General features: G+C 37.4%; 1 protein-coding gene across 1 annotated transcript in view; it reads left to right on the top strand.

Annotated features, from left to right (window-relative positions):
• Mllt3 (myeloid/lymphoid or mixed-lineage leukemia; translocated to, 3) overlaps nucleotides 1–27,682 on the top strand; it is a gene marked incomplete at its 5' end in the record, with an annotated part of 279,146 nt that overhangs the window by 150,291 nt on the left and 101,173 nt on the right. The window contains 2 exon segments of the mRNA XM_005388737.2: nucleotides 19,194–19,276; nucleotides 27,355–27,498. Of these exon segments, the coding sequence (XP_005388794.1) occupies nucleotides 19,194–19,276; nucleotides 27,355–27,498 (227 nt within the window).

Genomic DNA, 27,682 nt, shown 5'->3' with positions numbered 1-27,682 from the left:
TTTCTCTTGCCCTTGCTTCACAGTGCCAAGGGTTCCAGACGTTTGGCTTGATGGGTGGCCGTAGTCCTCTGGTACATTCAGAGCATTGAGTTGCTCAAGTCCAGCCCCAAGTCTTGGGTATTGACTTGTGTCAGTGAAATCTTCCATCGTTTAAAGCACTCCTCCCTTGTACATAAAACAGTCACATAAAATACCAGCCACATAAAAATAGTCTACAAGTTCTGATAGAGTTTGACAGACAATTTGGAACACATGAGTCTCTTTCCTTTGCTAGCTGCTTTTTGTGACTATTGCCTTCTTTTTTCTTTTTTCTTGTCTTTTTGAGGCAGGGTCTCCCTATGTAGTTCAGGCTGGCCTTGAACTCACTGTGTAGCTCAGGCTGGTCTCTAACTTGCAACAGTCCTATGCAGGATGAAGTTAAATCAGGATGAAGTAGAAGCTAAGAGGTAGTCCTCAAAGGCTCTGGGGTTGAAGGCAGAAATTTGTGGAAGTAGACTGAGTCTTGTAGTGTGTGAACGAAGAGACTGACATTCAGGGGTAGACCGATAAGGTAGGGTAAGTCTAGTTTTAGCAATAATTCGAGGGCATTGATCAACATAACTAATACTGAGGCCCAGAAAACCACTGAAAATTAATGTACACACAGCTCATGTGAACATCATCAGATACAAAACCTTATGCAGCTGATGGAGGAAAAACAGCAGTGTAACTGAGGACACAGGGAAAGTGGCAGAGAGCATTTTTGCTCCAACTGGGGCCAACATAGGAGAGAAGCTTTTGGCTGTCAGACTTGAGCAGCCTCAGAACGACTAGAAGATTTGGGAGCTCATTCCCCCAGAGTTTCTGATTAAAGAGGTCTGGGGCCAGACCAGGAGTCGGCGTTTCTCCCAGGTGATGCTAGGATTGCTGACCCAGCGATCACTGCTAGGTATGTTTAATCTAATGGAGTCTTAGTTAAGAACTTCCAGTATATGTGCTGTCCACATAAGCACAGGTTAAGAACTTTTAAAAAAGCATAATGCACAGTTGGAAAGAGTTGCAGTTGAAATTTGTTCAGGGAATGATCACATGTTGAATGACTGTGATGGGATCAAACATACATTTTCTGTGTAAGTGACTTAACCCTATCTGAAGTTTGTTTACCCTAGAGTGCTTAGCTGTTGCCATTAGAGACTTAGCATCATTCATTTGGTGCCACAACCCTGGGTGCAGGAATGGTGGATGGTCATTAAAACTCTTAATTAGTACCTAAAACATCGGGGTAGAAAATACCTACCTACGATGTCTTTGAAAATGAATCATGTTTTTCATTCGTGCTTGTGCATTCTTAGTCCTATTCGGTAATAAATGTGTTTGTGAAAGAAGTAAGTGAGCTCCTCCTCTCTCGCTGCTTTTGCTGTTTTCTGCCTCCATGAACGGTTGTCCCTCTGCCATGCCAACCTGCCTTGGAGCCAGCTGACTATGGACTGAAACCTCTACTGACTATGAGCTAAATAAACCTTTTCTCTCTTTAAAAAAAAGTAAGTGAATGGTCAGCAGCATATTTGTTGGAAATAATTAGGTGGTGGTAGTGGTGAACCATCCTCAAAAATTAACATGTCCACTAGTAACTTGAAATATTTGCATATTAATTTATTAAAATAGTTCCTGTTTTCTCAACAAATTTATTTATTTATTTATGTCTGTCTGTCTGTCTGTCTGTCTGTCTGTCTTTTTTGAGACAGGGTCTCCTTATGTAGTCCAGGCTGGCCTTGAGCTCACTTTGTAGCCCAGGCTGGTCTTGAACTCGCAACGATCCCCCTGCCTCAGCCTCCTGCCACCACGCCCAGCTCTCAACAAATTTAAAACAAATGAAATCCTTATAGAATTAAATAATATTAAGGTTTGTATACCAAAACAAGTCCCTAAAAACACATTTTGATAGCCAAAATACATTATCTAAGTGAAACTAGGATTAAAATCACAGAGATAATAAAAAAATTGAACTGAAATTTGAAGTTCAAGTAAACCATATTTGTAAAGAATAAACTTCCAAGCATCTCATCTTTGCTAATAGTTTAGTAGTATTGTGTTATCCAAATTTAATACATTTTTAAGGTCTTTTTTGTCCCTCGCTGTGTTGGTGCTGGGTGCATAACATCCATATTCTACTAGTGTTCTGTGTCCATAAAATGTAGGTGACATCCTTAGAGGCAGAGACTGTGTTTTAGTATCTCTAACAGTTAACCCTTGGTTAGTCAGAAATTTTACTAATGGCACCTTCTGTTTACCCCTACTTAGTGGTGGTATATATCAATACTGGCAGAGTATTTGGGTATTAAGAGTAATGTTTGGTGTAGGAAATGAGCACTTTCATTTTCTCATAAAATATGTATTACATCAGATCTACACAATCATGCTTTTAATTATTCTGTGGATAGAAGATTCTAAGGTAGAGAAGTTAAATAACTTGCCTAAAGTTAATTACTAAAGCTAGAAATGGCAGAGCACCAGAGAACACAGAGTAACTGGCTCTAAATCTGGTTTCTGTGTGAAGAGGTGCAGAGTTGAAGTACACACATGTAGAAAGCTTGGCTTGGTCCTCCTTGGCTTTGTGAATATTTTAAATTCCAGGGACCTTGCTGTTTTTGAATTCTTGATTTCACACATCACATTACTATTTTAAAGATTTTTTTTATTGTCCAAGGAAGATTTTTTTTTTTTTTTGTAGAAAAATGAGAAGACAGAAATAAGCAGAAAGAAAAAATACTTTTCGTCTCAGCATTCAACACAAAATCCTGGGCATAGAAGCCTTTAATAAATATCTATTGATTGAGTGCCAGGAATTAGCTCCTTGACCTGTGCGAAAATTGCTTTAAATTGTCATATTCCATCTGTAAACAGGGGCGGCTAACAGGTCTCTTGTGCTGCTTATTTGTTTGTAGTGGATTTGTGTGACATGAGTGATCTTTCAGGGACTTGGTGAAAAGTATTAAATAAATCACTCTTTTATCTCCATGGAAGAAGTCATTTGAAACTTACTGTCTTTAAGTATCTTCCTGACTTTCGTTGTAAGTAGGAAAGAGAATAACTTACAGCTGGAGGGTATATATGTGGGCAAATGAATTTATTTATAAACACATCATCACTATAAAATATTAAAAACTTACTGTGTTATCAAATTGTATTGTTTGGTTTCGACCCTCCTAACCCCAAACTCTAGTCACTTGCATGTAGAGTTTATCCTTTCTATGAGCATTTCTTTGTGAAAACGGAATAATAAAGACAAGAATTAGTAGAATAGGAAAAGATCATTCAGTTTCTTCAGTCTTGCTGATTGATTGTATTTACTCCATAAACATGATATGAGCACATCTATACTAGTTCATATGATTTATCTAATTAATTAGCTGTTAGCATCCTTGGTCAAATAAGTGGCTCCTTGTCAGAGAAACTAAACGTCAGACCATAGATTTTCAATACAGCGTACAAAGAGAGCAGTTTTTGTCAGACAAATGTATCTCTTGCCCCAAGAGAAATGGAAATAAATTAAGCTTTTCCCTGGGATTATACCTCCCTAATAGTTACTAGAATAATGAACTTTTATTTTTTTCTGTTCTTTAGCAGTATTTTCTACTTCTCACATTTTCTTCTGAATTTATGTTTCCATTCTGTATAAGAATGAATTACAACTGTATTGCTTGTATGTTCTTACGCTATTTTGTAAATGGATGTCTGTTTAATATGTTTTCCTTCTTTTATTTTTAAAATAAATTAAAAAAAGAATGAGTTACATCTGGTACATGAACATTCAAGTCAACAAACAAAAGTACTGTGGAAACAGAAATGGCTGATACATTGTTTATAAACTTACTTTCCTTTTATTTAACAGAATTCTACAAAAATTAACTGTAAAATATTTGCTAATATTTGACATTAAGTCTAGGAATTATTCTCAAAGCATGGTACGGCAATAGGATTTTCATGTGTAGTTTTACATTTAAGGCCCATTAGTGTTTGTAGTAGGAGTGGTTGTGTTTTGAGACTTAGCTCACCTTCATTCAGTTTTATAATTCACCTTATGGAATTGATTCAGTGAGAGTGACTGTGTTAACACTTTTAAGAGGAGATTTTTTTTTCTGATTTACAATGACTGACATTTTTCTTCTGATTTATACAAATGAAGCTAGCTCTTCAAGTTACGATCTTAATTATTCTCTTTTTTGACCTTTGCTTGTAGCATTTGGTTTGAGTTGTGTTCTTCTCTGTGACTTTAAGAGTCTTCTGCCGGCAGGAACCTTGTTTAATCTTGGGCTGTTTTATCTCCATGAATAGGGCATGGACCTATCACCAATCTCTCTTCCATATGGGGATGCTGTTCTGCAGTACTATCAAGAGTGACTGCACTATGGCAGTGTACATTCTATTTAAAAAGTAATGCAGTATTTTTCAGTATGATTAAGTACAAAGGAGTTATAAGTGCAATATATAGTAAAATCACAACACTCAACAGATTTTTACATAATATGCTATTCCTAATGTGCAGAAAATTGATTTAATTTTGTTTTACTTTTTGAAAAGTGTATTTCTACTAAGTGGTGTTAGTCTGTTCTGTTGTTTCATTCCTTAATTCTTGAGTTGATATGCTGCTAAAACTAAATTGTATCCAGTCCCAAGGAGGTAGGTGTATAGTTTCATTTATACACATAAATCAGGGCTATATTCAACATATTTAGTGTAACTTTACAGTAAAAAGAATTCCAAGAAAGTGAAAATTAATTTATAGATTTTTAAAAAAAATGGTACAGCCTCTTTAAAATATTTAGTATTCCTTCATTTAAGGGTCTCATGAAAAATAAAACTCTTCTCTAATTATGAAAAAAGCCTTAACAAAATACATGTAAAACAGTTCAAGTGTTGAGGCTGGGTATGTAGTTCAGGGGTACAACACTTGCCTAGAGTGCAGGATGTCCTGAATTTCATCCTCAGGACTGTTGGAAGAAAATTGAAGTGTGATTTTGAATGTTTTTTGTTTTGTCTCTCAATGTCATGATTGCATTATAGCAGATACAGTGTTTAGCTAGTAGATGTTTTATGCTTAAACAAAGATACTGCAAAGCAAAACGCATTTGCTTTCATGTTAGAAGTAGCACACATGACTCGCCTTTAGAATAATAAAATTTCAGATCTAGAAACAGCTTCTGAAATGGAAGCTGGCTTCTTGTATGTCAGAGGAGGTCCAGGGTAAGTGGTTACGGGTCCTCTCCAAGGGGCCAGATGGTTACTTTGAGGTAGACAGGGGGCTGCAGCCATGTCTCTTGATTTCTTGCTAATTTTTCTTCTATCTCTACAGGACCTAAACTCAGATAACCCTATTTCTGTTTTCCATAACTTGTTTCATGGCGGTATTTCAGTGTTCCTGCATTTCAATACACAGCCTTGGAAGCTTTCCTCACCGTTGTTTGACTGTGTTATGTGAGGTGGCCTTTGTGAGTTTGAAGGTACAATGACTCGAATGAACCAACTGCTGGTACTTCTAGTGGTGTGCTGAGCTGAAAGAATCCAAGTAATGAATTCTTTTTCCTGTCAAAAATCATGAGGCCAAAATAAAAAATAGATGTAAGAGTATTTAAGGTACTTGGAAATACATGTTTTTTAGTCTACTTTTGGGGAAAGTTTGTGGGGAAAATACAATAAGCTTTAGTAATATATTTGGGAATGCTTACCTGTTGGGGTACAGCAGTAATTTCCAGCAGCCTCTGCAGCACCAGCCTCCCTTTTTCTCCGCTTGCTTCATGCTCATTGGCAACGTTCTGTACCCCCTGTTCTTGGTGTATTTGATGGTCAGTGTGCCTTGGACTTCATTTTCATATCTTCGTTTCTATTCTTAAGAGATTTTTATTATTGCCAAATAAGGTTACAGTTCTAACTTTCGCTCCTAAATTCTTTACCAAGATCCGTACACCTTCCTCTTAGCTTATTTTCATAGTATCTCAAATTGAAAAGATTCATTAGTACTTAATTTCATTACCTTCTAGCTGAATGTTTCTCATACATCCCAGTTTGTCTTGTTATCTTCTCCTGCAGAACCTTTTGTGTAATCATTACTGCTCAATAAAATTTTCTGAATCCTTTTAGCGCATCATACTTTAAAACTAAAAATAAGCTCATTAATTCTATTGCTGCTCCCTGGACTGCTTTTGAAGCAGTTCTTTTTTTTTTTTTTTTTTTGCGAGTTCACACTTGTGATTTTATGTTTGTTTTGATTTTTCTTTATTTATATGTGTGCTATTTGTCCCTATCACATAATTCTTGCAATTCAGGACTATTAGGAGAGATACCATGATATACAGCACGCAGTAATCAGAAGGTATTTTGTAAAATTTGAGCTGGATAAAATAAAAGATGATAGCATCACCCCTGGTACTGTCTTTCTGACCAAACACGTGCTGGAGCTACCAATCTGAGAAGGCTGCGTAGCTCATGTTACTTAGGGTGGAGAAAACAGTGATTCACTATCCTGCTTGTAGGAGAAGCAACAGCAACAACAAAAGAGATTCCACAAAAGTAGATCGACTTTAATAGTGTAGGTGCAATGTATAATACGTGTTTTTAAACAGTGGGTTCAGATTTTCATTTAGCATTGGCTTATTTTTCACATAATCTTCTTGAACTCTCATACATTTATCTAAAATACTTTTTTTTTCTTTTTGAGACAGGGTCTCAGGTCTCAGGCTGGCCTTGAGCTCACTTTGTAGCCCACGCTGGTCTTGAACTCACAACGATCCTCCTGCCTCAGCCTCCCAAGTGCTGGGATTACAGGTGTGTGCCACCACGCCTGGTTTTCATACATTTATCTAAAATATTAAATTGGTCTTCTTGTTTAAATTTTCCTTGTTGGGAGCAAATATCCTATTGCTTTTGTTGAATTGCTAAAACATTCTGAAGACATGTAGGATTTCCTGGAACAGTGTGGAATTTTGCTATATATTGGCACACTTAACTCATAAAACACAAGCTACTAGACTTAGATGACAGATTTGCAACAATACAATCATTGTGGGCTTCTTCATTACTCCTTCACAATTAGACAAATCAACCAGATTAAAAACAATAAAAAGAAACAGTTGAACTAAACCATTGGACAAATGGTCTTCACAAATATTTACAGTGTTTCACTCATTAGCAACAGAATACGCATTTTTGTCAGCAGCATGGAGAATGTTTTCCAGAACAGACCATATCTTAGGCCATATGCATGTATAAATAATACAAAAGTTTAATTCTCTGCAAATTATCAGCTTGTAGTGTAATGAAGGTAGAAATCAACAGCAAAAGAAACCACAGAAACTACACAAACACATGAAAATTAAATGAATTATTAAATAATCAATGGATCTCAAAGAAACAAGCAAGAAATAAAAAGTTACTAGAACCAAATGACAATGAAAGAACATGCCAAAACCTGATGAGAGGTAGTTAAAACAGCTCCAGGAGTGAAGTTTATAGCTGCGAGTGTGCATGTGAAAAGAAGACAGTGCTCCCTAATAAATAACCTAGTGATGCTTCTCAAGGCCGTAGAACAGAAGGAGCTATACAAATCTGAAAGCAGTGAAAGAAATTAGACAAATCAGAGTGGACACCAACCGCTTACCAGTGCAATTATTTAAATACATGACAACCAAAAATTGCATATTTTCTCTTAACTTTGATAAGGTAACATAACAAGAAATATAAAAACAACAGATTTATCAAATACATTCAGTACAAGAATTGACTGGTTGAAATGACATCTGGAGCACAGCACTTGCAGACACCCTGCGGTAGTCAGTACGCGAACAGGCGCACTGCCGTGAGTGAAGTTCTGGCTGAACTGTTAAGTGATTTTGATGAAATTGCCCCCCCCAAACAAAAACAAAAGATGAATGGAGTAGAGTTCTTCTTTGAAAGAATGGAAAGGTGATCTGAGGGTAAGGAGAGACAGACAGAAGTGAAAAGAGTCAAATGTGATATGTATCGGTACCAGTTTCCCTAGGAAGACTGTATTTACTGTTTATCACAAACATATACTAATTTTAAAAGGAAGAAAAAAGAATGAGAGAGATACTGGACTTACTGCAGTTTAATTCAGAAGGCTGGAAAATTGTCATGCTAAACAGGAGCCATATTCCCATGTACAAATCGGTTGTCATCACAGCATTATCCCCATTCTTCGATTTTTATATCTAGTGGAGCTTAAGTCAGTTGGGATAGACTGTCTTTATGCCAGATACCATATTGTAGGGAGGGTGTAAACTCATAAAATGCTGAAAAGGGCAAGGTATGGTGGCACATGCCAGTAACCCCAGCACTTGGGAGGCTGAGGCAGGGGAATTGCCACAAGTTTGAGGCCAGCCTGGGCTACAGAGTGAGTTCAAGGCCTGCCTGATCTACATAGTGAGACCCTGTCTCACCACTACAAACTCAAATAAATAAATAAAATGAAAATGCCAAAAAGAAGTTTCTTTTTTTAACTCTTCCCCTCAAGTTAGAAGAGTTTCGGATCCTTTCCTGGAAAGGTTGTTTTCCTGTTGAAGCATTTGGTTTTCCTATGTATGAAAACAAACATTGAAAAGAGAAAAAATCAAATCATTGTCTTTTGTTGGTTTGTCATTTTTTGATGTTTTCTGTGAAGTTAGGTTGTGGTAATTTCAGACTATTTTTTAAAAACTGGAAATGGATTTTGACTTTGATCTATTATTTTTGATTATAACACATTGGTATTTCTGTCACCCTAATGCAGCTGATAGCTCTTCTGTGTATAACCACATTTTGTTGTCCTCTGCATATAGAAAAGGATATCTAAAGAGTTAGAATAAAAAATGGAGTTGCATGCTATGGAAGAGAATATGGATGTAGTGCATTTCAAAATGCATGTTTCGTTTTTCATTTACATGTTCATTAGTACATGTCTGGTACAAAGCTTTTGCATCCCTTTGCAGGGTACTTGGTGCAGGCACAGATAACATACTAATTCCTCTTGTCTCAACCCCTCTCCCTGCCCCCGTGGTTAATTTATAATGGCTTATACACTTACAAGAAAAAAAAACTTCAGTAGGAAAATATCTTTTTAATATAAATGTATATGTTTGAGAAAATTAGGACTTTTGTATCCTGGTCTTTTGAATGTCTTCTCGCTGTGCTCCCTCTTTCTTTCTTGAATCCTGTAATTATTTTCATGGTAGCATTATTTTTTCTTTTTGAGTAAGTAGCTTTTGGTTGTGATCTTTCCTTGTCTTAAATTTCGCTTAAAACCTACCACCTTTCTCTGGTCAGTATTCCTCAGCTCAGGTGCTTGCTTCTGTATTGTGTTCAGGAACTCTGAAATTTCAGGGGGAGATTTAAAAAAAATTAAGTCTGTCATTTAAAATTAGGTTATACAGATCCCCCCAAATTTTATCTACCTATAAATTCTTCCTAATGAAGAATCATTACTTTCTTGGGAGTTCACAGCGCTGGGATAATTTAAGATACGGGAAATGAGACTGAAAATGATAACAGCCAAACCTATGAGGGTGTTCCATGGTGAGTTTGGAGTGAAAGAGAAGTACAGTTAGGTGATAGGGAGGAGCAAGGGGCACTCAACTCGCAGAGGAAAAACCAGGTCAGAGACTAAGTAGCACTGGAAGCCAGTGTAAGGACAGGCTTTCTTCAGGCTGTTTACGCGTCTTTCTCTGTAAGCAACACATTGTCATTTCTTCTATACCCTGCTCTCTTTTTTCGTTCAGGACTCAAAGCCTCCTCAAAGTATTATAATATTACTCTAAATGGATCTACCATTCTCCTGGTCCCGTCAGGCTGTCTTGTTATTGTCAGGCCACTTGCTATTCAGTGTTGTTTTATTTTCATGCAGCTCTAATCACCTGGCACATCTTTTCTAAATGTATTTTTAAAAATTTTTGCATATTTTCTTATGTGCATGTGCTTTCTTCCCTCTTTCTTCTTCACGTCGTCCACCAGCCGATACAGGATACTAAATGCAGGGTCCCTGCCAGCTGTCCTTGTTGCTGGCCTCCAGTGCCTTGTTCCTAGATGGGGACTTGCCCTTAGCAGGTGACTCTCTGGTGCACCAGGACCTGGACTCAGCTTTTTCTTTGTAGCCCTAAGATTATGCAGTATTCGCTATATAATTAGGTTAACATGTGAGAAAAATGAGTTGTTTTTATTTTAAAGAGAAAAAACTGATAGAGTTTCAAAACAAGATAATACATTAACACATTTTTATCTTCAAAGTAGTTGCTCAGATTACAAGATACAGGCATGAAAGATTAATCAGACGATATAAGGACAGACAGTTCTTTTTAATGAACTAATAGAAATTAGTAGTGTATATATCTTAGCAATCTTGTATGTGTATATATACATTTTTTTTCTATTCCCTTCTTTTCTCTTTTCTACCATCTCAGTTGTTGTTCCTTTTGAGCAGTTACTTCCCCTTTCACAATATCTATTACACATTTTGGATCTTATTTACTCTTTCATTTTTTTGTTATACTGGAGAGATAATACGATGTTTACACTTGTGAATCTGACTTATTTCACGTATGAGTATGGTCTCAAATTGCATGCATTTACCTATAAAAGCCTTGAGTTTATCTTTCTTTATAGCTGAGTTGTACTCCCTTGTATAAAAATATGACATCTTTTTTAGCCATCCCTTGGTTGATGGACATTTGGGTTGTTTTCCAGATTTAGCTGTTATAAATTGTGCTACTATAAACATGGATGAACATATATCACTGTGGTATGATGTTTTTAATTCTTCTAGGAAAATACCCAGAGGGGAAATAGCTAGGTCGAATGGGACCCAGTCACAGTTTTTTGGGAAATCTTCACACTGATTTCTGCAGTGGTTGTACCAGTTTACCTTTCCACCAACAGTGGAGAAGTGTTCCTTTTCCCCCACAGCCTCTCCAGCATTTGTTATTGGTTGATATCTTGATAATAGCCATTCTTTCTGGGGTATGGAATCTCAGTATTATTTTCATTTTCATTTCTCAAATGACCAGTGATGTTAAACATTTGTTCATATATTTATATGCCCTTTGTATTTCTTCATTTAGGAAGTGTTTATTCATCTCAGGTGCCCATTTTTGGATTAGGTCTTTGGATTTGGGCAGCCTAATTTTTATTAATTCCTTATATCTTCTAGATACAAGTCCTTTGCATGAGGGACAGTTGGCTAAAATATTTTCCCACTCTGTGGGTTTCTTTTCCCTCTGTTGGTGATTTTTTTTTTTAATGTGCAAAAATGTTTCAGTAAGATGAGATCCCAGTTGTTGATTCTTTGAAGTACTTTCCATGCAGTTTAGGTTTTTTCCTGAATTCTCTCCCTACCCCCATGTCTTCAACATTTCTGCCTAATTTCTCTTTCAGTAGATTTAGTGTTTCTGTTTTAATATTTAGGTCTTTGATCCATTTTGGCTGTAGTGCATGGTGATAGATATGGGTCTAGGTTTAGTCTTTGGCATGTGGAAAGCCAGTTTTCCAGCACCATTTATTAAGAGGCTATCTCCAGTGAACATGTTTGGTCCCTTTGTCAAACATAAGGAGGCCGAGTGTGTTTGTAGTTGTGTCTTCATGTTCTGATCTGTTCTGTTGAGCCTCAGGTCTTTTTTTTTTGCCAGTACTGTTCTGATTTTAGCATAGTAGCTTTAGCATAGTAGCTACTATTTTAGCATAGTAGCATAGACAGGTCAGGGATTGTGATGTCTTCTGCCTTGCCTTTCTTGACTAGGATTTCCTATACTATTCTAGGCCTCTTCTGTTTCCAAATGAAGTTTAAGAATGTTTTCTGTAGGCCTGTGAATTATGGTAATGGTATTTTGATTAGTGTTATGGTGTGTGTCTGCATGTCTCCCCAAATCCTCATGTAGTCATGGGGCGGGCTTCTAGGATTTGTGATTGAACCATGATCCAACACTGGGATTATGGGTGTGAGTGCTACACCCACCCTAGGGTGTTAGTTTGCATATGTAAGGTAAAGAGGCTTGCTCTGCCAGCCATTCCTCCCTTTTGCTCTTGTTGCTTTTCCTGTGTTCCGCTGCCATGTGCCACTCTGCCCTGGAGCCAGCCGAGTATGGACTGAAACCTCCATAAACTGTAAGCTAAGTAAACCTTTCCTTCCTTAATTTTGGGTGTTGGGTATTTTGTCTCAGCAATGAGAAAAAAGTAACCAAGACAATTAGGATTGCATTAAATCTATATAACAGTTTTGGGAGTATGGCCATTTTCATAATGTTGGGTGTTCCTGTCTTTCCATTTTCTGAAACCCTCTTTGCTCTTCTTTTTCAGAGTGCTGTAATTTTCAAAGTGTAGATCTCCTACTTCCTTTGTTACTTTGATTCCTAAGTATTTTATTTTTTGGATGTTCAAAATGAATAAATATTAATGAGAAAACAAAATAAGTTTGTAAGTGAAGGCATTGAATTTATTTCTTCCTCCCTCTAAATAAAAAATCAGCACATCTTAGTGCTGATTTTTTCCAGGTGAAACAGTAATGTGTAAATGGCTGATCACAAAGGCTTTTTCACTTCTGTATCATACATAAATCTTAGGGTGATTGTTTTAGGAAATAGCACTCTTCAATGGCTTTGTATATATTTGTATAAAGAAAAAGTCCCAGAGTACTGTATTTCAGGTGACCAGCTTCTCAGGGAGCAGTGCACACTGCAGTGGAGCTGCTCCTGCCAGGGTTGGTGGTGACTCTTAGTTGCTTCCCTAGAACATTGCTTTCCATGCAGCGGATGTTGCTTTTCCAGATAAACCTTCTGAAGTATGACTATTTTTGTTAAAGGTTTAACTTTAAATTAAAAAGTCATTGTTGGGATAAAAAGCTCAGTATTTTTCAACTAAAATGATGCTCCTTTAGAATTAGGTCTGATTCTGGGTTGACCTTAAAATATAATTTTGCCTTTTCTCATCAAATTAGCCTAGAAATGTATTTTCACTAGGCTAATCATTTGAAGCAACTCTGTATACTAAGTATATAGGTAACTTGGGGCAAATTTCTAGAAGGAGAATTTAGTGGACAATTTAACAGTTCATAGTGTTTAATTTTGGAATTTTAGTGGAGAATTGTTAACTAACAATTCATAGTGTAATGTTGGGAACAGGTTCTATATTTTCCTGGCTTATTGTTAAAATTTCTTTGAAGAATTGTCAAATAAGTCCAGTTTTAACATTGAGATCATAGTTCCTCAAGATGAAATGTATTGACTTAGCTGCACAGGCTAATGACATGAATGACAAAAATCTTCAGCCAGCTTAAAATGTCATGTATGTATACATTTCAGAAACTTCTTTCTGGGCCAGGAGTATAGCTCAGTGGCACAGTGCCTGCTTGGCAAGCACAAGGTCCTGAGTTTGATTTCTGGTCCTAAAAAAAAAAAAAAGAAAAATTTTTCTGCCTTTTCCTTCTCAGGAGAGAGAGGCTAGAGATATTCTGAGTCTTCAAGTAAAGATTCCAAGTTATTAACAAATGAGATCATTTTATGTAACATCATTGAGTTTTTTTGCCATATGCCAACACGGAGTCTTGTGTTCTTTAATGTTCTGTAATTAATGATCTTCTTTTCTGTGTGTAATTCGGGTTTATTTTCCACCTGTACTTGCATTACTGAGTGTGTATGGCAGGAGGTTCTATCTATGTAAAGTGTAAACTTTTCTGTATTATCTTTTCCCTTTTCCTCATTTTCAGAGCTTGACGTGTAGTACCTGATGTTGAGTTTCACCTTCTCAGTGTCTTTGCTCCTACTTTCAGCTTGTTTTCTAGGCCTCATATATGTTCTTCTGAAATGCCAGGCTTGTACAGAAGCTTGTTAAAAGATTATGTTGAAGTTACCTTTTATTAATTGACCTTAACTTAAATGGTACTCTGGGTTCCAGCAGGATAGGGTTCCAGGAAGCCTGAGATAAAGTCCCACCCTTCAGAGGCTCAGAATTAAGTAGGAGTGAGGATGGGGCTTGATAGCAAATACATTAGGTTTAGCTAATATTTAATGAGGGGAAACAGGTGGAATTCCAGAAAAAGCAGTTGCCATTTTTGTTTTAAAGCGTTGGCAAAAGGCTTTCTGGAGGAGGTGCTGTTGGGCTGGGGCTTGTGAATCTGGAGGAAGCAGGCTGGTGTCCACAGTTAGTGCAGAAGCTCACTGTGTCTAGTTTGTGTCTTTAACACTTGAGCCGGACAGTTTTCTTGCGTTGGTACATTTATTTATTACACAGGAGACAATCAGGGTTTTAGAATTGCATGTGAATTTAAAAAATCAACAAAGTAAAAACAAGTAAACAATATAACTCAAAATTTACTGTTGTTTTAATCATTTTGCAGGGAAATGAAGGAAGTAATAAAACATAGGGAGAAATGTTTTTGCTGTTGTTTAAAAATGGGCTGAATGGAAGCAATGGAGGTCGTGTGTGTGTGTGTGTGTGTGTGTGTGTGTGTGTGTGTGTGTGTGTGAGTAAGGAAAAACAAAACCCAAGTGTTGATTTTTGTTCTTTTCAAAATGTCCTGAGTATACAGACTTACTAGTCCACATTTAGTGTGAAGAGCTTCCCCTGGTGCTCAGACTTCTAGCCACCAGCCTAGACTTCCAGCTCTTGGCATGGAGCTCTTTGAGACGGTAAGATTGACTGTTCAGAACCCCATTTTCCCCATTCCTGGGTGCTCTGATGTGGTGGAACTGAAGTAGGAAGGGAAGGAGTCTAAAATATGCTCCAGCTGGATAGGAGGACAGTTGGCACAAAGCAGTGGTAATAGCAAGACTTCATACAGAGTTTGGTGTGTGAACTTCTCAAAGGGCTGTATGCACTAAATAAAGTAAAACCAATATTTTCAATGGACAACTGGGCCATATCATTTACAGGAGTATTCACATGCACATAAATCATAGTGTCCAAAGAAACAAACTATCCACAGATACTCTACAGATGAATCTGCTAGCTGTTTTCATGAGAATTAAGAAAAAATTGTTTCCTAATGTTATTGTTTTAAAGAGGAGAGTCTTATGTATTTTTTAAAAGACTTCTAGTGTTTTTGTGGCAAAATAAGTCCTATTGATCAAATTAATTTTTGTATGTATAATTTATTGTTTAATCATGTATTCATGTTTTCACTCAGGAACATCTATTTCCCTGTATCAAACATGGCTCATTTTCAAATCTTTTTCTCCTATAGGAGAATATGGAAAATTTCACTAAGTAAGGATTTATTTATTAATAAATAAGGATTTGACTTACTGTGGGTTAACTAAACCATGACCTTTTCTCTTCATGTTTTTCTTCTCTTTGTATATCTTCACAACTTCAGAATTAAATAGGTTAATGGTCAATGTATGGTTGTTATCATGCCATGTGTCTTGTTTACTTTTCTCTAGTTGCTGGGACAAAATACCCAACACCCAAAATTAAGGAAGGAAAGGTTTATTTAGCTCACAGGTTGTGGAGGTTTCAGTCTGTAATCGGCTGGCTCCGAGGCAGGGTGGCATGGTGAGGGGCAGCAGTTCAAGGTAGCTTTTTGCAGAAGATAGCAAAAGCAGCAAGAGCAAAAGGGTGCGAGAACAAGCCTCTTTTTTCCTTCCTTACATTGTATGCTGGCTATCCCGCCCACACCCTCTCCCTGCCCTCCTCTTCTACAGGCTCAGGATGTTTACAAAGTGAGGACCCTGGCCTCCTGCTGCCCTGTTGAAAACTTCTAAAGTTGACACAATGTATCAACCATTACACCATGTAATATATTCTGTATTTGGATGTATATTTTGATTACTGGAAGAGAAGTCCAGTTATTCATCTTTTACAATAATTTTGGTCTGTTCCTCTCCTGAGTTTTGGCTACTGTGTTCTGACAAATTCACATGGTACGTGAGATTCCTTGAGCACAGAGTATTTTCACATGTGTCCTAGTTAGAACCTTGGAGTACATAGGTAGTGCTCATGTAGAAAGAGAGTTGAGATAATCCATTCTTTTTGACTATAGAATGTTAGTTTCAAAATTGCCTTAGAGATCATCTGAACCAATTGCTTAATACAATTGCCTCAAATGTGGTCCTGTCAGAATTAGAACTAGTTTCACATTGGGTACTTGGCTTTCAAGAGAAGATTCCTCTGTGAAAATACTGTCTATCAGTTGTGCCAATTTTTATAAGTTTATGTTGCTTATGGTGAGTTTGGGGGAAGAGCTTGATTGGCTAATGTGAGCTCATCACTGTGAGTGGGAAGGTAATGACTTTGACTATGGCCAATTAGGGAAAAGTAGCATAAATATTCAAAAAATTGAACAAATATTTCAGTATCTGTTTTCTGGCCCAACATTATTGCAGGGAATTACAGATTTGAATAGTGATGTAGTTGGTAACTTCCTGGACTTGGTCTCTTGGAGTAATCTGAAAGATGACTATTATGGGATCCTCCTGTTAAGTCCAACTAAAAAAGTGTGGAAGAACAAGTGAGAATGCTGAAACAGCTAACATTAGGGCTGGATTTTAATTTAATATGTGTGGTTTTGGAATCAAAGTTAATCCTCTAATTTGACTTTTTTTCAGATTAAAATTGTATTGACATTTCTTTGAGTTTTCTGGCATGTTTATTATATATAAAATGTTTCTATCATTTACTTCTAATTAAGAACTCTGGTTGCTTTACAGATACTGTTCATTGTTATTGATGAAAATATTACATTCAAAATAATTGAGGTATGAGTTGGAAAACATTTTCTTAAAAACTAGACTCCTATAAAATATTAATACATAGCAGATCACTTCCTTTAGGGGGGTAGGAAAAAATCCAAGACCTTCATCTATAAGATGTGCTCACTAACAGCTGTTTCCTATAATGAGAGCAATTTGCATGCAGAATAGAGAAAATGAATTATACAAAAGGGTGTTTAGAGGAACAGCCATAACTTTTCTGGCCTGTACCACAGCCACAAAATAAACCTCCTTCAAATGACATTGGCATGATTAATCCCAACCAACCTGGACATTGTTCTAAAGGGCTGAACAGCCTGGAAATGCCATGGGTGCAGCCCCAGCCAGCTGGCTTTGGGGTCACGTGGGGCTGCTTGGTGAGGTTAGTAGTGTCCCCACCCTAGTGTTCAGAGTATTGCATATTCATGACCAGTTGGCATTTGGTCAATGGATGCAAGATCGAAGCTAGCCTGTTTTTTTTTGGGGGTGGGGCTATAAAGTTGCATTTTTAATCACTTTTTCTGACGTCAGCTTGGGGGAAATTTTCCTAAAGTGGGCTGAAGAGGACAGTCAGACCTCAGAATCTTGCCTTTAGTATGTATACCCCTTTATAACCATATTTGCGTTTGTGCCATTTACAACCAATTCTCATGTACATTGTCAACCTCATCGTTTGTAATAAAAAATACCTTGTGCCTATACATAGTTCTGTTCATAGGGCCCTTGCAGCCATGCTTACAGATGTGTAGATGATGTTTCCTTCCTGTTAAAGGGAAAGGAAATGTAGGCTATCTAGAGAATCTCTAGCTCTGAGCCGTGTACCTGAGCATTCTGATCCAATCCAGGTACTTCTGCTTGCTGCCTCCTTTTTGTTTTCGTTTGAAGAAGTTACGCGGCACGTAGATACATTAGGGTTAGATTCCCTGTCTCATGTGAGTCACTGATTGAAAGCGGACATGTGCCAGGCCCTGGGCTGTAACTTGTGTATTTATCACCCTCTTATTTCATTCAGACTTCCATAGCAAATCTTCACAGACTGTGTGGCATATGCATGATAGAAATGTATTTCTCATGGTTCTGGTGGGTGGAAGTCTAAAATCAGGGTAATGACAACGTTACATTCTGGGGAGGGTCCCCTTTGAGCTTGCAGACTGCCATTTTCTTGCCATGTTTTCATATAAAAGAAGAGGCCAAAAAGTTTTTATAAGGGTACTAAATCTGTTCATGAGGGCTGCACCCTTATGACCTAATCATCTCCCTAGGGCCTCACTTCCTAATACTGTTGCTGTGAGAGGTTCAGAGGTTGAAATACGGATGGATGGGGCTGGGCGCAAACATTCAGTCGGTAGAAGTTACCCTGCTTAATCTTCACATTGTCTAGAAAAGGAACCCACATTTCAGAGAGGTAGCCTGGGGTTTGAGGTGCATCATAGAGTGGAAGCCAGATGTGCTGGCTGCTATAGCCTGAGCCCTTGACATACTCTTTATCTTCCTCAGGTAAGTATTCTTTTTGTCCTTGAGAAGAGAAAGTAATCAGCTGATGAGATTCCTGAATGTATGGTCATACGGGATCCTGTTCAGTGTGGAAGCACTGATTCAGACAGTTAATGCTTCTGGAGGCTCAAAGGAGAGGAGATGCCAGTACTTGCTGGCCTAGAAAGGATAGAAGGAGTGTAGGAGGACTGGGCCAAGGTGGGAAAAGTACAGCATGGGGACTGGTTTGGGTGGGTGTGTCTGGCCAAAACCCAGGAGCTGTGGTAGGCGCAAAGCTTGGAAAGGTAAGCTTGGGCTGCTGAAGAGGACTCGGGGTACCAGGGTACACAGCCTTGATATTCAGTTTCTACAGCTTTATTCTGTGAAACCATGAACATGTGGTCTTAAGCAGGATCATTTCAGTTGGCTTTTGATTGGCTTTGGTTTAATGAAAACTTTGGAGGAGGGTAAAATCTAGTTTCCTAGGCATCTTACACCCCAGAGATTGCATAATCTCTGGTTTTGCTTCTTACTAATTCCATATGAAATACAAAGGTCCTGTTGTTTATTTTGTATTCTCGTGATGTGATTATATTTTAAAGTGTTTGTATGTGTGTCTGTCAGACTTTCTATGACCATTTTTTTGGCAGGGGAGAAAGATGAGGGTAATAAGTCTTCACGGGCACCAATAAAATTGACAGAACATAGAGGCGACATAGAAATCAGAACATCTCAAACACAGGAGGGGTTGTCCACTCATTAATGATTATAGTTGACTGCAACCGGCTATGCTTAAAATTTTAATAAATAACTTAAATTTTTTGTTTTCGATAGAACAAATTATTGTTACAGATTCTAGAGAAGAAATAAAGAACAGAGACTCAGCTTTGGGGTTACCAAAGGGCTTTGAAAATTGCGAGTGATCTATGTGGTAGAATGGTATTTTTTTCCTTTTAAAAAACAATGTTTTTTTAAAAAAATTTATTCTCATCTTTCCTATTTTCTTTTTTAATGTTGCAGTGTGCAAAGATCCACCTTACAAAGTAGAAGAATCTGGGTATGCTGGTTTCATTTTGCCAATTGAGGTTTATTTTAAAAACAAGGTATGTAATCTTTATCCATTAATCTTTCAGGAGATCCTCCATTACTCAAATGTTGTTTAAAATACTTATGATTCATAACACTTCCAACACTGAGTGGTTTTTAAATGAAAGTTAAATTTGTATCCTTGGAATTTTGTCCATTGTTATAAAAAGATAATTTGAATTACATAAGTCAGTTTATATGATATTAATTAAAATTTCCTTTTAAGAGAAGAATGATTACCATTTAGAAAAAGAATAATACATGTTTGTAAAGAAAGCATTTTTAGTGATGTGTTCTCTTACTTGTTTTGGTATTTGTAAAATTTTTAGGCTTACAAATAATAATCTCATGTTATCTTTAGGTAATACAAATACTGACATTTATATACAGATATTTCAACTTGAGGTATTATGGATTCTACTGGATTTAAAAATTTTCCAGAGCATATAGGTGGCAGAATACAAAGACTGCAATATTGGAGAAATTCCACTGCTGTGGGGCTTATGTTTCTTGTAAAATGAGGAGAGAAGAGTATCTGCCTCATAAAGTGGTTTGTATGGTTACATGAAATGTTTTTATGTAAAGTATTTAGAACAGCTCCTCATATTTTAGTAAGCACTCAATAAGTGGTATTTTTGATCATGCTGTCCCTTTCTTTTCACCTTCCCCCCAGTCATAGTTTCTAAAATGTGCCACAAAGTGAGCTAATTCACTTAAAGAAAGGAACTGAGCAAATAGAATGTCATGTCCTCCAAACGAGTGCTCTATGCAATGTGGCCCTTGAGACAGTAGCAGCATCAGTACCCAAGCTCAGTACAGGTTTCCAGTCCCCCCACATCTGCAGAGTCTGACTCTGGTGGTATGGGCTGCGAGGTGGGGGTGCGTAGATGGAAGAATAGCTTTGTTTTCCATGTTGTTTTCTGTCTGACCCTGTCTTCTCGTGTACCACATTCCTACTATACCGTGTTTCTTCACCTTCCGCTCTGTTAATTGGGATTTTCCTATATGCATATTTTGGGGACATATGTGACATAACCTATTTCTGCATAAATGTTTATGTCCTTGCAGTACTTTGTCTTTGGCAGGACACTAAGTGCTTACATGTGTCATTTCGTTTAGTAAGTTTATAAGAACCTTTGAGAGGTAAGATTTGTCCATGTTGTAAAATAGGTCAGTATTTAACTCATTTTTATGGGTTAACAATATTCATTATATAAATGTGTTGCATTTTGTCTTTTCATGTATAAGGTGATAACCATTTGATATATTCCCACTTCTTCACTGTTACGAATAATGCTGGTATGAGTATTCATTTAGTAGGGTTTTTGTGGACAGAAGTTTTCAAAATCTCCTGAGTGCGTACCTAGGTAGAATTGTTCAATCATATGATAATTCCAGTTTTAACTTACTGAGGAACTGCTAAGCTACTTTCCAAAGTGAGTAAACCATTGCACATTCCTGCCAGCAGTGTGTGAGCACTCCAGTGTCTCCAACACTTTTTGTTCTCTGCTTTTCCCTTTTAATTGTCATCATCCTAGTTGATGTGAGATGGTACAGTATTTCATTTTGGTTTTTAGTTGCATTTCCTGATAAACATTTTTTATATACTTACTGTTCATTTGTGTATTTTTTTTTTGAAAAATGACTATTCAGATCCATTTCCCATTTTACAGTGTGTTTTTAAGGGGTTGTGTATATGAGAAAAAATTCAGAACCTGTCTCTTCCTCCTGCTACCTCCTTTTAGTATCTTGGAAGTTTAATTAATGAAGACCATATGATGATTTCTCTTGTCGCATCCTCCTGTCTAGTTTTTAAATTTTATTAAGGGAGTGGGTTATACTATAGGAAGAAGCTCGGCCTCAATCTAAAAAGTTTTGTCTCAAGGAGAAGATGGGAAAGAGCTCTGATCCCTTGTGGTGGATAGGGTGGTTATGGTTGGACTCTGCATCCGTTGTAAGTTAATTTCACATTGTGCCGGCCTCAGTCTGGAAATAATGCTGAAGTGCCTAAAATTTTATTCTTTCTTAATTTAACTTTTCTGGCCATTTTTATAAGCTCTCAGTTGAACAGAGAAACGTGTTTTCTGACTTGCCCATTTTCTTATTTTGCAGAAATAATTGGAACCTTTCCATATACTAGATTTTTTTCATATACTGAAGTAAAAAGAGAGCAAATGAAAGATGCAGAGACAGCAAGTAGCACTACACATTTGCACACTTACACTTCAGCCTGACAGTGATGGAACAAAGTAAAAAGCAAGTTACATGACAGTACCGAGGGCAGTTGTTTTCGTGACTGTAAGACACACAGATTTTATCAGAGGTTTTACTTTTTTAAATATGAAGAAAGTGGCACAGAAAATGAAAAGTTGTTATTGCTTGGGGCCATTATAAAATAGATACAGACTGAACTCTGTTAAGTAGATTTTATGTTTAGTATTCAAATTATTTATTTCTATTTTCTAAGTTTAGGTTTAAGATTCCATGTTTAGTAATGATTGTTGTTTTTTCATGTGAACAATGGGACATGTACATTTCAGTGTTTATAATATAAAAAATTAGGACACACCTAATTGGCCATATGTAGAGATATGAATTGGTAAATGGTGGCTTTATAATATAGAATATCATACAATACCTATGAATATGTCTAAAGAAATGTTGCTGACCTAAGTGTTGGAAGAAGTTAATATGCACACACACAGTTTGTTATCATTTACGTATGTTTTTAAAAAGCACTGAAATGAGTAAATGGTGTTAGGGAAACACACTTCTGTAGTGTAAGAACTGGTGTTCAAATGACAGCACATGAATTTAAGAGCGTTATTACTCAGGGAGGAGAGCTGGAGAAGCTTATATGGATATAGTTTTATTTCTTTAAGTTAAAGTTTGATGAAAGAATTAGCATGGATAATACACAAGTATACTATTTTATGTAGTTGTCTCTATATTATTTTAATTAATTTATGTCTTTTTGAGACAGGGTCTCACTGTTCAGTTCAGGCTAGCCTTAAATTCACTTTGTAGCCCAGGTGATCCTCCTATCTCAGCCTCCTGAGTGCTGTGATTACAGGCATGTGCCACCATGCCTGGCCACATATATGTTATTTTTTAATTTAAAAAACCTTGCTTTTCACTCCTTCAGTGATCCACTTAGAGGGTCTTGGAAATGAAATATGTTGGTATTTCAGTTTGGATCTTTGAGCTAAATGTATTTTTAAAGAATCTAACCTTCTTGTGGTAGGAACACAGTGTGAGCTCTGCTAAGCAGATCTTCAGTGGACATCCCCTTTGACTGCAGGGTGTAGTCTACAGTGTTGAACAGCAGGCTGCTAGAGCTTGTTCACATTATGCTTGTTGGTTAACAGCTGCTCATTCCCCCTCCCCTGAGCCCCTGGCAGTTACTCCTGCAGTCTTACTTTACAAATTTGATGAGTGTGACTACTTTAGATATCTTGTAGAAGCGGAATCATGCGGAACTTGTCTTCTGTGTCTGGTTTATTTCAGTTAGCAACTGGATATATTTCTTGTTTCATTGGCCTAGGTTCTTGCTCCAGGATGTTCATTTCATTTCTTTCGCATATTTATCATTTTATTACAGATGTTTCCTCCACTCTGTTTTGAAGAGTGAATGCTCATTATAGTAATGGTTTGTAAAAAAGTGTTCAGAGTTTTCTTAGGAGAGGAGGGAAGGCAGCCCAAAGAGTTAGTCCTGTGGCTGGGAGACCCTAGTACACATATTATGAATGTTGTCCCACTCTGAGTCCCTTCCTGGACTTTGAGTTTGCCCTGTTCTCTAACGAGAGAGTCCTCAATTTTCCTCATGTAGTTGAGCTGCCACTGTCAAGAAGGCTGGGAGAATATCAGGACTTCTTTTGAACTTGTGTGTGTTTATTTTTGTGTGTGTGCTTGCGCAACGAAAGAAGCCTATTTATGAGAGTTATGTGTGTTTCAGACACTCAAAACCAATAGACGCACTGAAACGTAATCAGTTGTGGCACTTTAGGTTCACAAGGATCCTGTGTGTCTCCCAGTGCGTTCTCCGAAAATCCAGATGAGTAGATGTCAAGGAGAAGCCTTCTGCATCACTAGAGGGACAATTCGATGTTGCCAAAATGAGGTTCCCACTTCTAGGAAGCATATTGGTTTTACATGTGGAACAAACATTCAGACATTCATTCTAGGAAGCATATTGGTTTTACATGTGGAACAAACATTCAGACACTTCTTGTCTGAATTTTGAAGAAGACTGTCTTCCAAGGAGCACAGATTAATACAATGTCTATGTCTGTAAACTAAGAGAAGACATCCAGTTAGTGAGAGCCCAGTTAATGAGTACTGCTTTCTTCTCTAATTTAAAAAAAAAAAAGCTTTAAAAATTACACTTGGGACTCATAGAAAAAGATATGTTCTACAGTCCTTACCCTTAATTTTAGTGAAATAATGGCTTTTTTTCTTTAAAACTTTTTAGGGCTATGAAGTAATGTTATTACCTAATTCTTTTTATGCTGGTAATTAGTTGTATTCATCAATGTGTTTGTTCTTTTTTCTTTTTATTTATTTATTTTACTTTAAAGAAAAAGAAGACAAAAACCACATAAACATTAAAAACAAAATTCCAAAACAATATGAGAGGAGGGTAACAGTGGTCACATTGTACATTCTTATCTTTAAATTAGTTATTCAGAGCATGAGATGTCAGCATTTAATTGTCCAGACAGTATTAGCACAAACCTGTCTTTTCGGTGAACTGAGAGAAATCAGCAGCAAACCTATTTTATATATATTCATTTTTTTTTTCCTTTTGCTTTTCCCTTCCTTGTTTTCTTCCCACTTCCCTAAACCAGTGTCTCTTTCTGTTTGACGTTTCTTCCCGTTGTACAATATCTAGTGTACATTTTGGATCACATTTACTCTTTCAGCTTCTCACACTAAGGAGACAATATGATGTTTACACATTTGTGTCTGGTTTATTTCATTTATGAGTATGGACTCAAGTTGTATCCATTTACCTGTAAAAGTCTCCAGTTTATCCTTCTTATGGCTGAGTAATACTCTGTTATATAAAAAGATCACATCTTTTTCATCCAATCCTCAGCTGATGGGCATTTGGGTTGTTTCCAAGATCTAGCTTTTTTTTTCTTGGTACTAGGAACGAATTTAGGACCTTGCACTTGCCAGGCTGGCGCTTGTACCACTGAGCTATATCCCTGGCTCTTTTAAAAAAATATACAAGAGTATTTGTCTTCTAGTAAAGGTGTCTGGAGTAATATTTGACCTCATGTAGTGATTGCTAGCTATTTGGTATTGCTTTGTTAAATTTCCTCTATGCACTTGTCAATTTAGAGGTTGGCAAGGGCATGATACTTTAATGTTTTCCTGTGACTTGCCTTTAATTCACTTGCCAATAGGCCTTCTCAAGTTAGGAATTTTAAATATGTAAATAGTATACCATGATAATAATGGAGATACTTTTTAAGTTTTTGCTGTTATAAAGAATGCTACTATGAGCATTTGCATGTATATTTGAAGAGAGTCTTAGGAATAGGATGACTGGGTGAAGTATCATTAGCATTTAGTATGTTGATAGATATTGCCAAAACGTCTAGCAAAAAGGCTTTCCTAATTTATACTCAGAATTACAAGGCAGAAAACTGCCCTCTTTTAAAATTATTTCTAAAGGTGCATTGATTGTTTTACAATTTAGGGGAGAGATAAGACAAAAATGTTCATACCTTAGTGTGATAATTGCATTCATAGAGGAAAGCTGTAAGAGAGACATCTAATTCTGATTGTATTGGGAGGGGTAAGAAGACTTTCCCAAGGAGTTCATGCTTTAAACTGAATGATGTGTTTGCACTAACCAGGAAATAAAGGGAATTTTCTAGGAGGGGGTGTCTTAGGCGTGGGGAACACAGCCTGTGAAAGACAAAGTCAGTGATGGAGAACCTTTTAGAGCTTTTAATAATAACAAAGAGCCGGCTGCAGCACACATGCCATAGGTTCACTGCCGCTGGGCAGGAAATAAGATAATGGGAAGCAGATACTTCAGAATTATGGAGAAGAATGTATAGAAGAAAGGAAATACAGGAAAAAGGGTAAAAGACAATTCTGGTTATTCCAGCAAGGTGGGATTATATCATAGAAAATGGTGAGCCTTCCTATTTTCTTTTAATGGAATGATGTCTCATTTTTAGGGTTAGGAAAAAAAAAATCATTCTTGTCATTGTAAGAAGTAGAGTAAGGCAAGTTCAAGAACAGGAAGAACACCAGGTGAGGACAGGTGAAGGCTTAAGTGAGAGCAGCAGTCGTAATGGCTGGAGAATAGGGTTAGACCTGAGAGTTCTTAAAGACAAACAGTAAATAGAACTGGGAGGAAGTTTCACTGTGGGGAGCGAGGGAGACTGAAGATGAGGGGCGATTTTTATGTGTCTTGACCTTGGAAACAATTAGGATTGCTGTTTCTAAGACTTAGAGTATGTGAAGAAAAGACAGCTAAGGTAGGTCTAATTTAATTGGTGTTGCTGTGGGTGGCACGCATGTGCCGCATGCAGTGAGCGCTGAGTTGGAGATACTGGTAAGAGGCCACTGTTACATCGGCAGAACAGATTCCCTGTGGGTGGGTATCATCTTCCTGGGAAACCCTGCAGAAATGTGGATAGCATTTAAGGGTCAAGAAGAAAGAAGGCCGCAAAGACCGAGAAGGACTGGCCAGTTATCTGTGAGGAAACCCAGAAGAGGGCGGCATCCCCTTCTGGATGAGGGGGGAGGAGAGGGGAAGAGCATGCACGAGTGACTGTAGGTGGAGGTGGGCGAAGAAATGAATGAAGACAAGAATTTGGGGAAATTTGGAAAATAGGTAGAAACCATGAATTTATGGTAGATAATGTCTGTGTTCTTATGGATTGAGGTATTAAGAGTTTTGAGTCAAAAGAACTGCCTTCAGATAATTTTGTTTATCATGTGTTAGTAAAACAACAATAAGCTCAGAACTGTCAAGGTAACTGTGAGGAATAATGTGAAGGTCAGTGTGTACTACTTGTTGTTGTTATCATTTCACCTTGGATGGTTAAAAATTCACATAGAGAGAAGGATAAATGATCTGAAATATACTAAAGTAATGGCCTGAGAGTTGAACCCCAGGCATCATGAAATTCTAGTTATTGTATTCTTTTGGACAGGGTACTGATTCTCCTTCCTATTTCTGTATGTAGAAAAATGATATTCTGTACCTATTTCAGAGATACTGCCTTTCTACTGTGTGCAGACACTAAACTCTCCAGAGACTAATGACAGTTCCAACGTTTTTACTGCTTTCAGTAATCTGATGATATATCGGGGTAAATGGAGATAATCAAAAGACAGTTATTCTAAGATGTAACAGGGATGAGAGGGAGATGCACACCCAGCAAAGCAGAGCAGGTGGGGAGTTGGGGTAGAGTTTAGTGAGTGCTTCTCAAAGCGCCATCTCTGTAGAGGGATGAGAAGTTATTCAAGTAAAGCAAGAGGTAGAGGGATGGAGGTAGGCAATGAAGGTCACAGTGCAAAGCAAGAGTGAAACGTAGTGAGCTGTAGGTAGATACTGAAGCAGTCGGTGGTAGTGTACTGTTGGGCCATCAGATGGGCAGCAGGGTGTTGAGGTCTGGTGAGATTAGAAGCCAAAAGCCAGATTAAGAAACACTTTACATGTCAGTCAGGTGACACTAAATTTTTATCCTAATGGCCATTGGAAGCCATAGAATTTTTAACCAGGGAGTAGAAATGGGTAGATACAGATAATTTTGAAACCTGAATGGTGGAGGAATTGAGGACGTGTCCTGAAGTAGGAAGACCTAGTCAAGGAGGCAGCTTATAGTAGTTTGGGCAGTGAGTAGGAGCAAGGCAATAGCTACAGGGCTTATGCAAGCAAGAGGAGAGAGAATGGCACGCTTTCATGCTGAGAGTAGAGGGCAGGCTGGGAAGAGCGAGGCCTGTGCTGCTTTGACACTATAGCGGTGTCTAGATCTTTTATGGTCCTTATAAGAGTTACGCTTTGTTCTAAAATTTTCTCTTTCACCTAAACTTTGCTTGTTTAAACTTTTGTTTTAACCTCCAGGAAGAACCTAAGAAAGTCCGCTTTGATTATGATTTATTCCTGCATCTTGAAGGCCATCCACCAGTGAATCATCTCCGCTGTGAGAAGCTAACGTTCAATAACCCCACAGAGGACTTTAGAAGAAAGTTGCTGAAGGCAGGAGGGGTAAGTGGCATCTCATAAAAAGCTTTTCTATTAAAAAGGCAAACGAAAGTGTAATAACATTTTGGGAGAGAGAAAAGAGATGAAGCACCTCAGTGGTTTAGCTTTAGACTCATGATTTGAAGAGAACAGGTAGGAAAACAGGAATAGAAATTTGTCTTAAATTATATCGTAGGGTAGAACATCC

This window comes from Chinchilla lanigera, unplaced genomic scaffold, assembly GCF_000276665.1.
Source record: "Chinchilla lanigera isolate Chin_1 unplaced genomic scaffold, ChiLan1.0 scaffold00033, whole genome shotgun sequence".
NCBI lineage: Eukaryota > Metazoa > Chordata > Mammalia > Rodentia > Chinchillidae > Chinchilla > Chinchilla lanigera.
The sequence above is the reverse complement of the archived record's forward strand: the minus strand, read 5'-3'. Positions and strand labels throughout refer to the sequence as shown.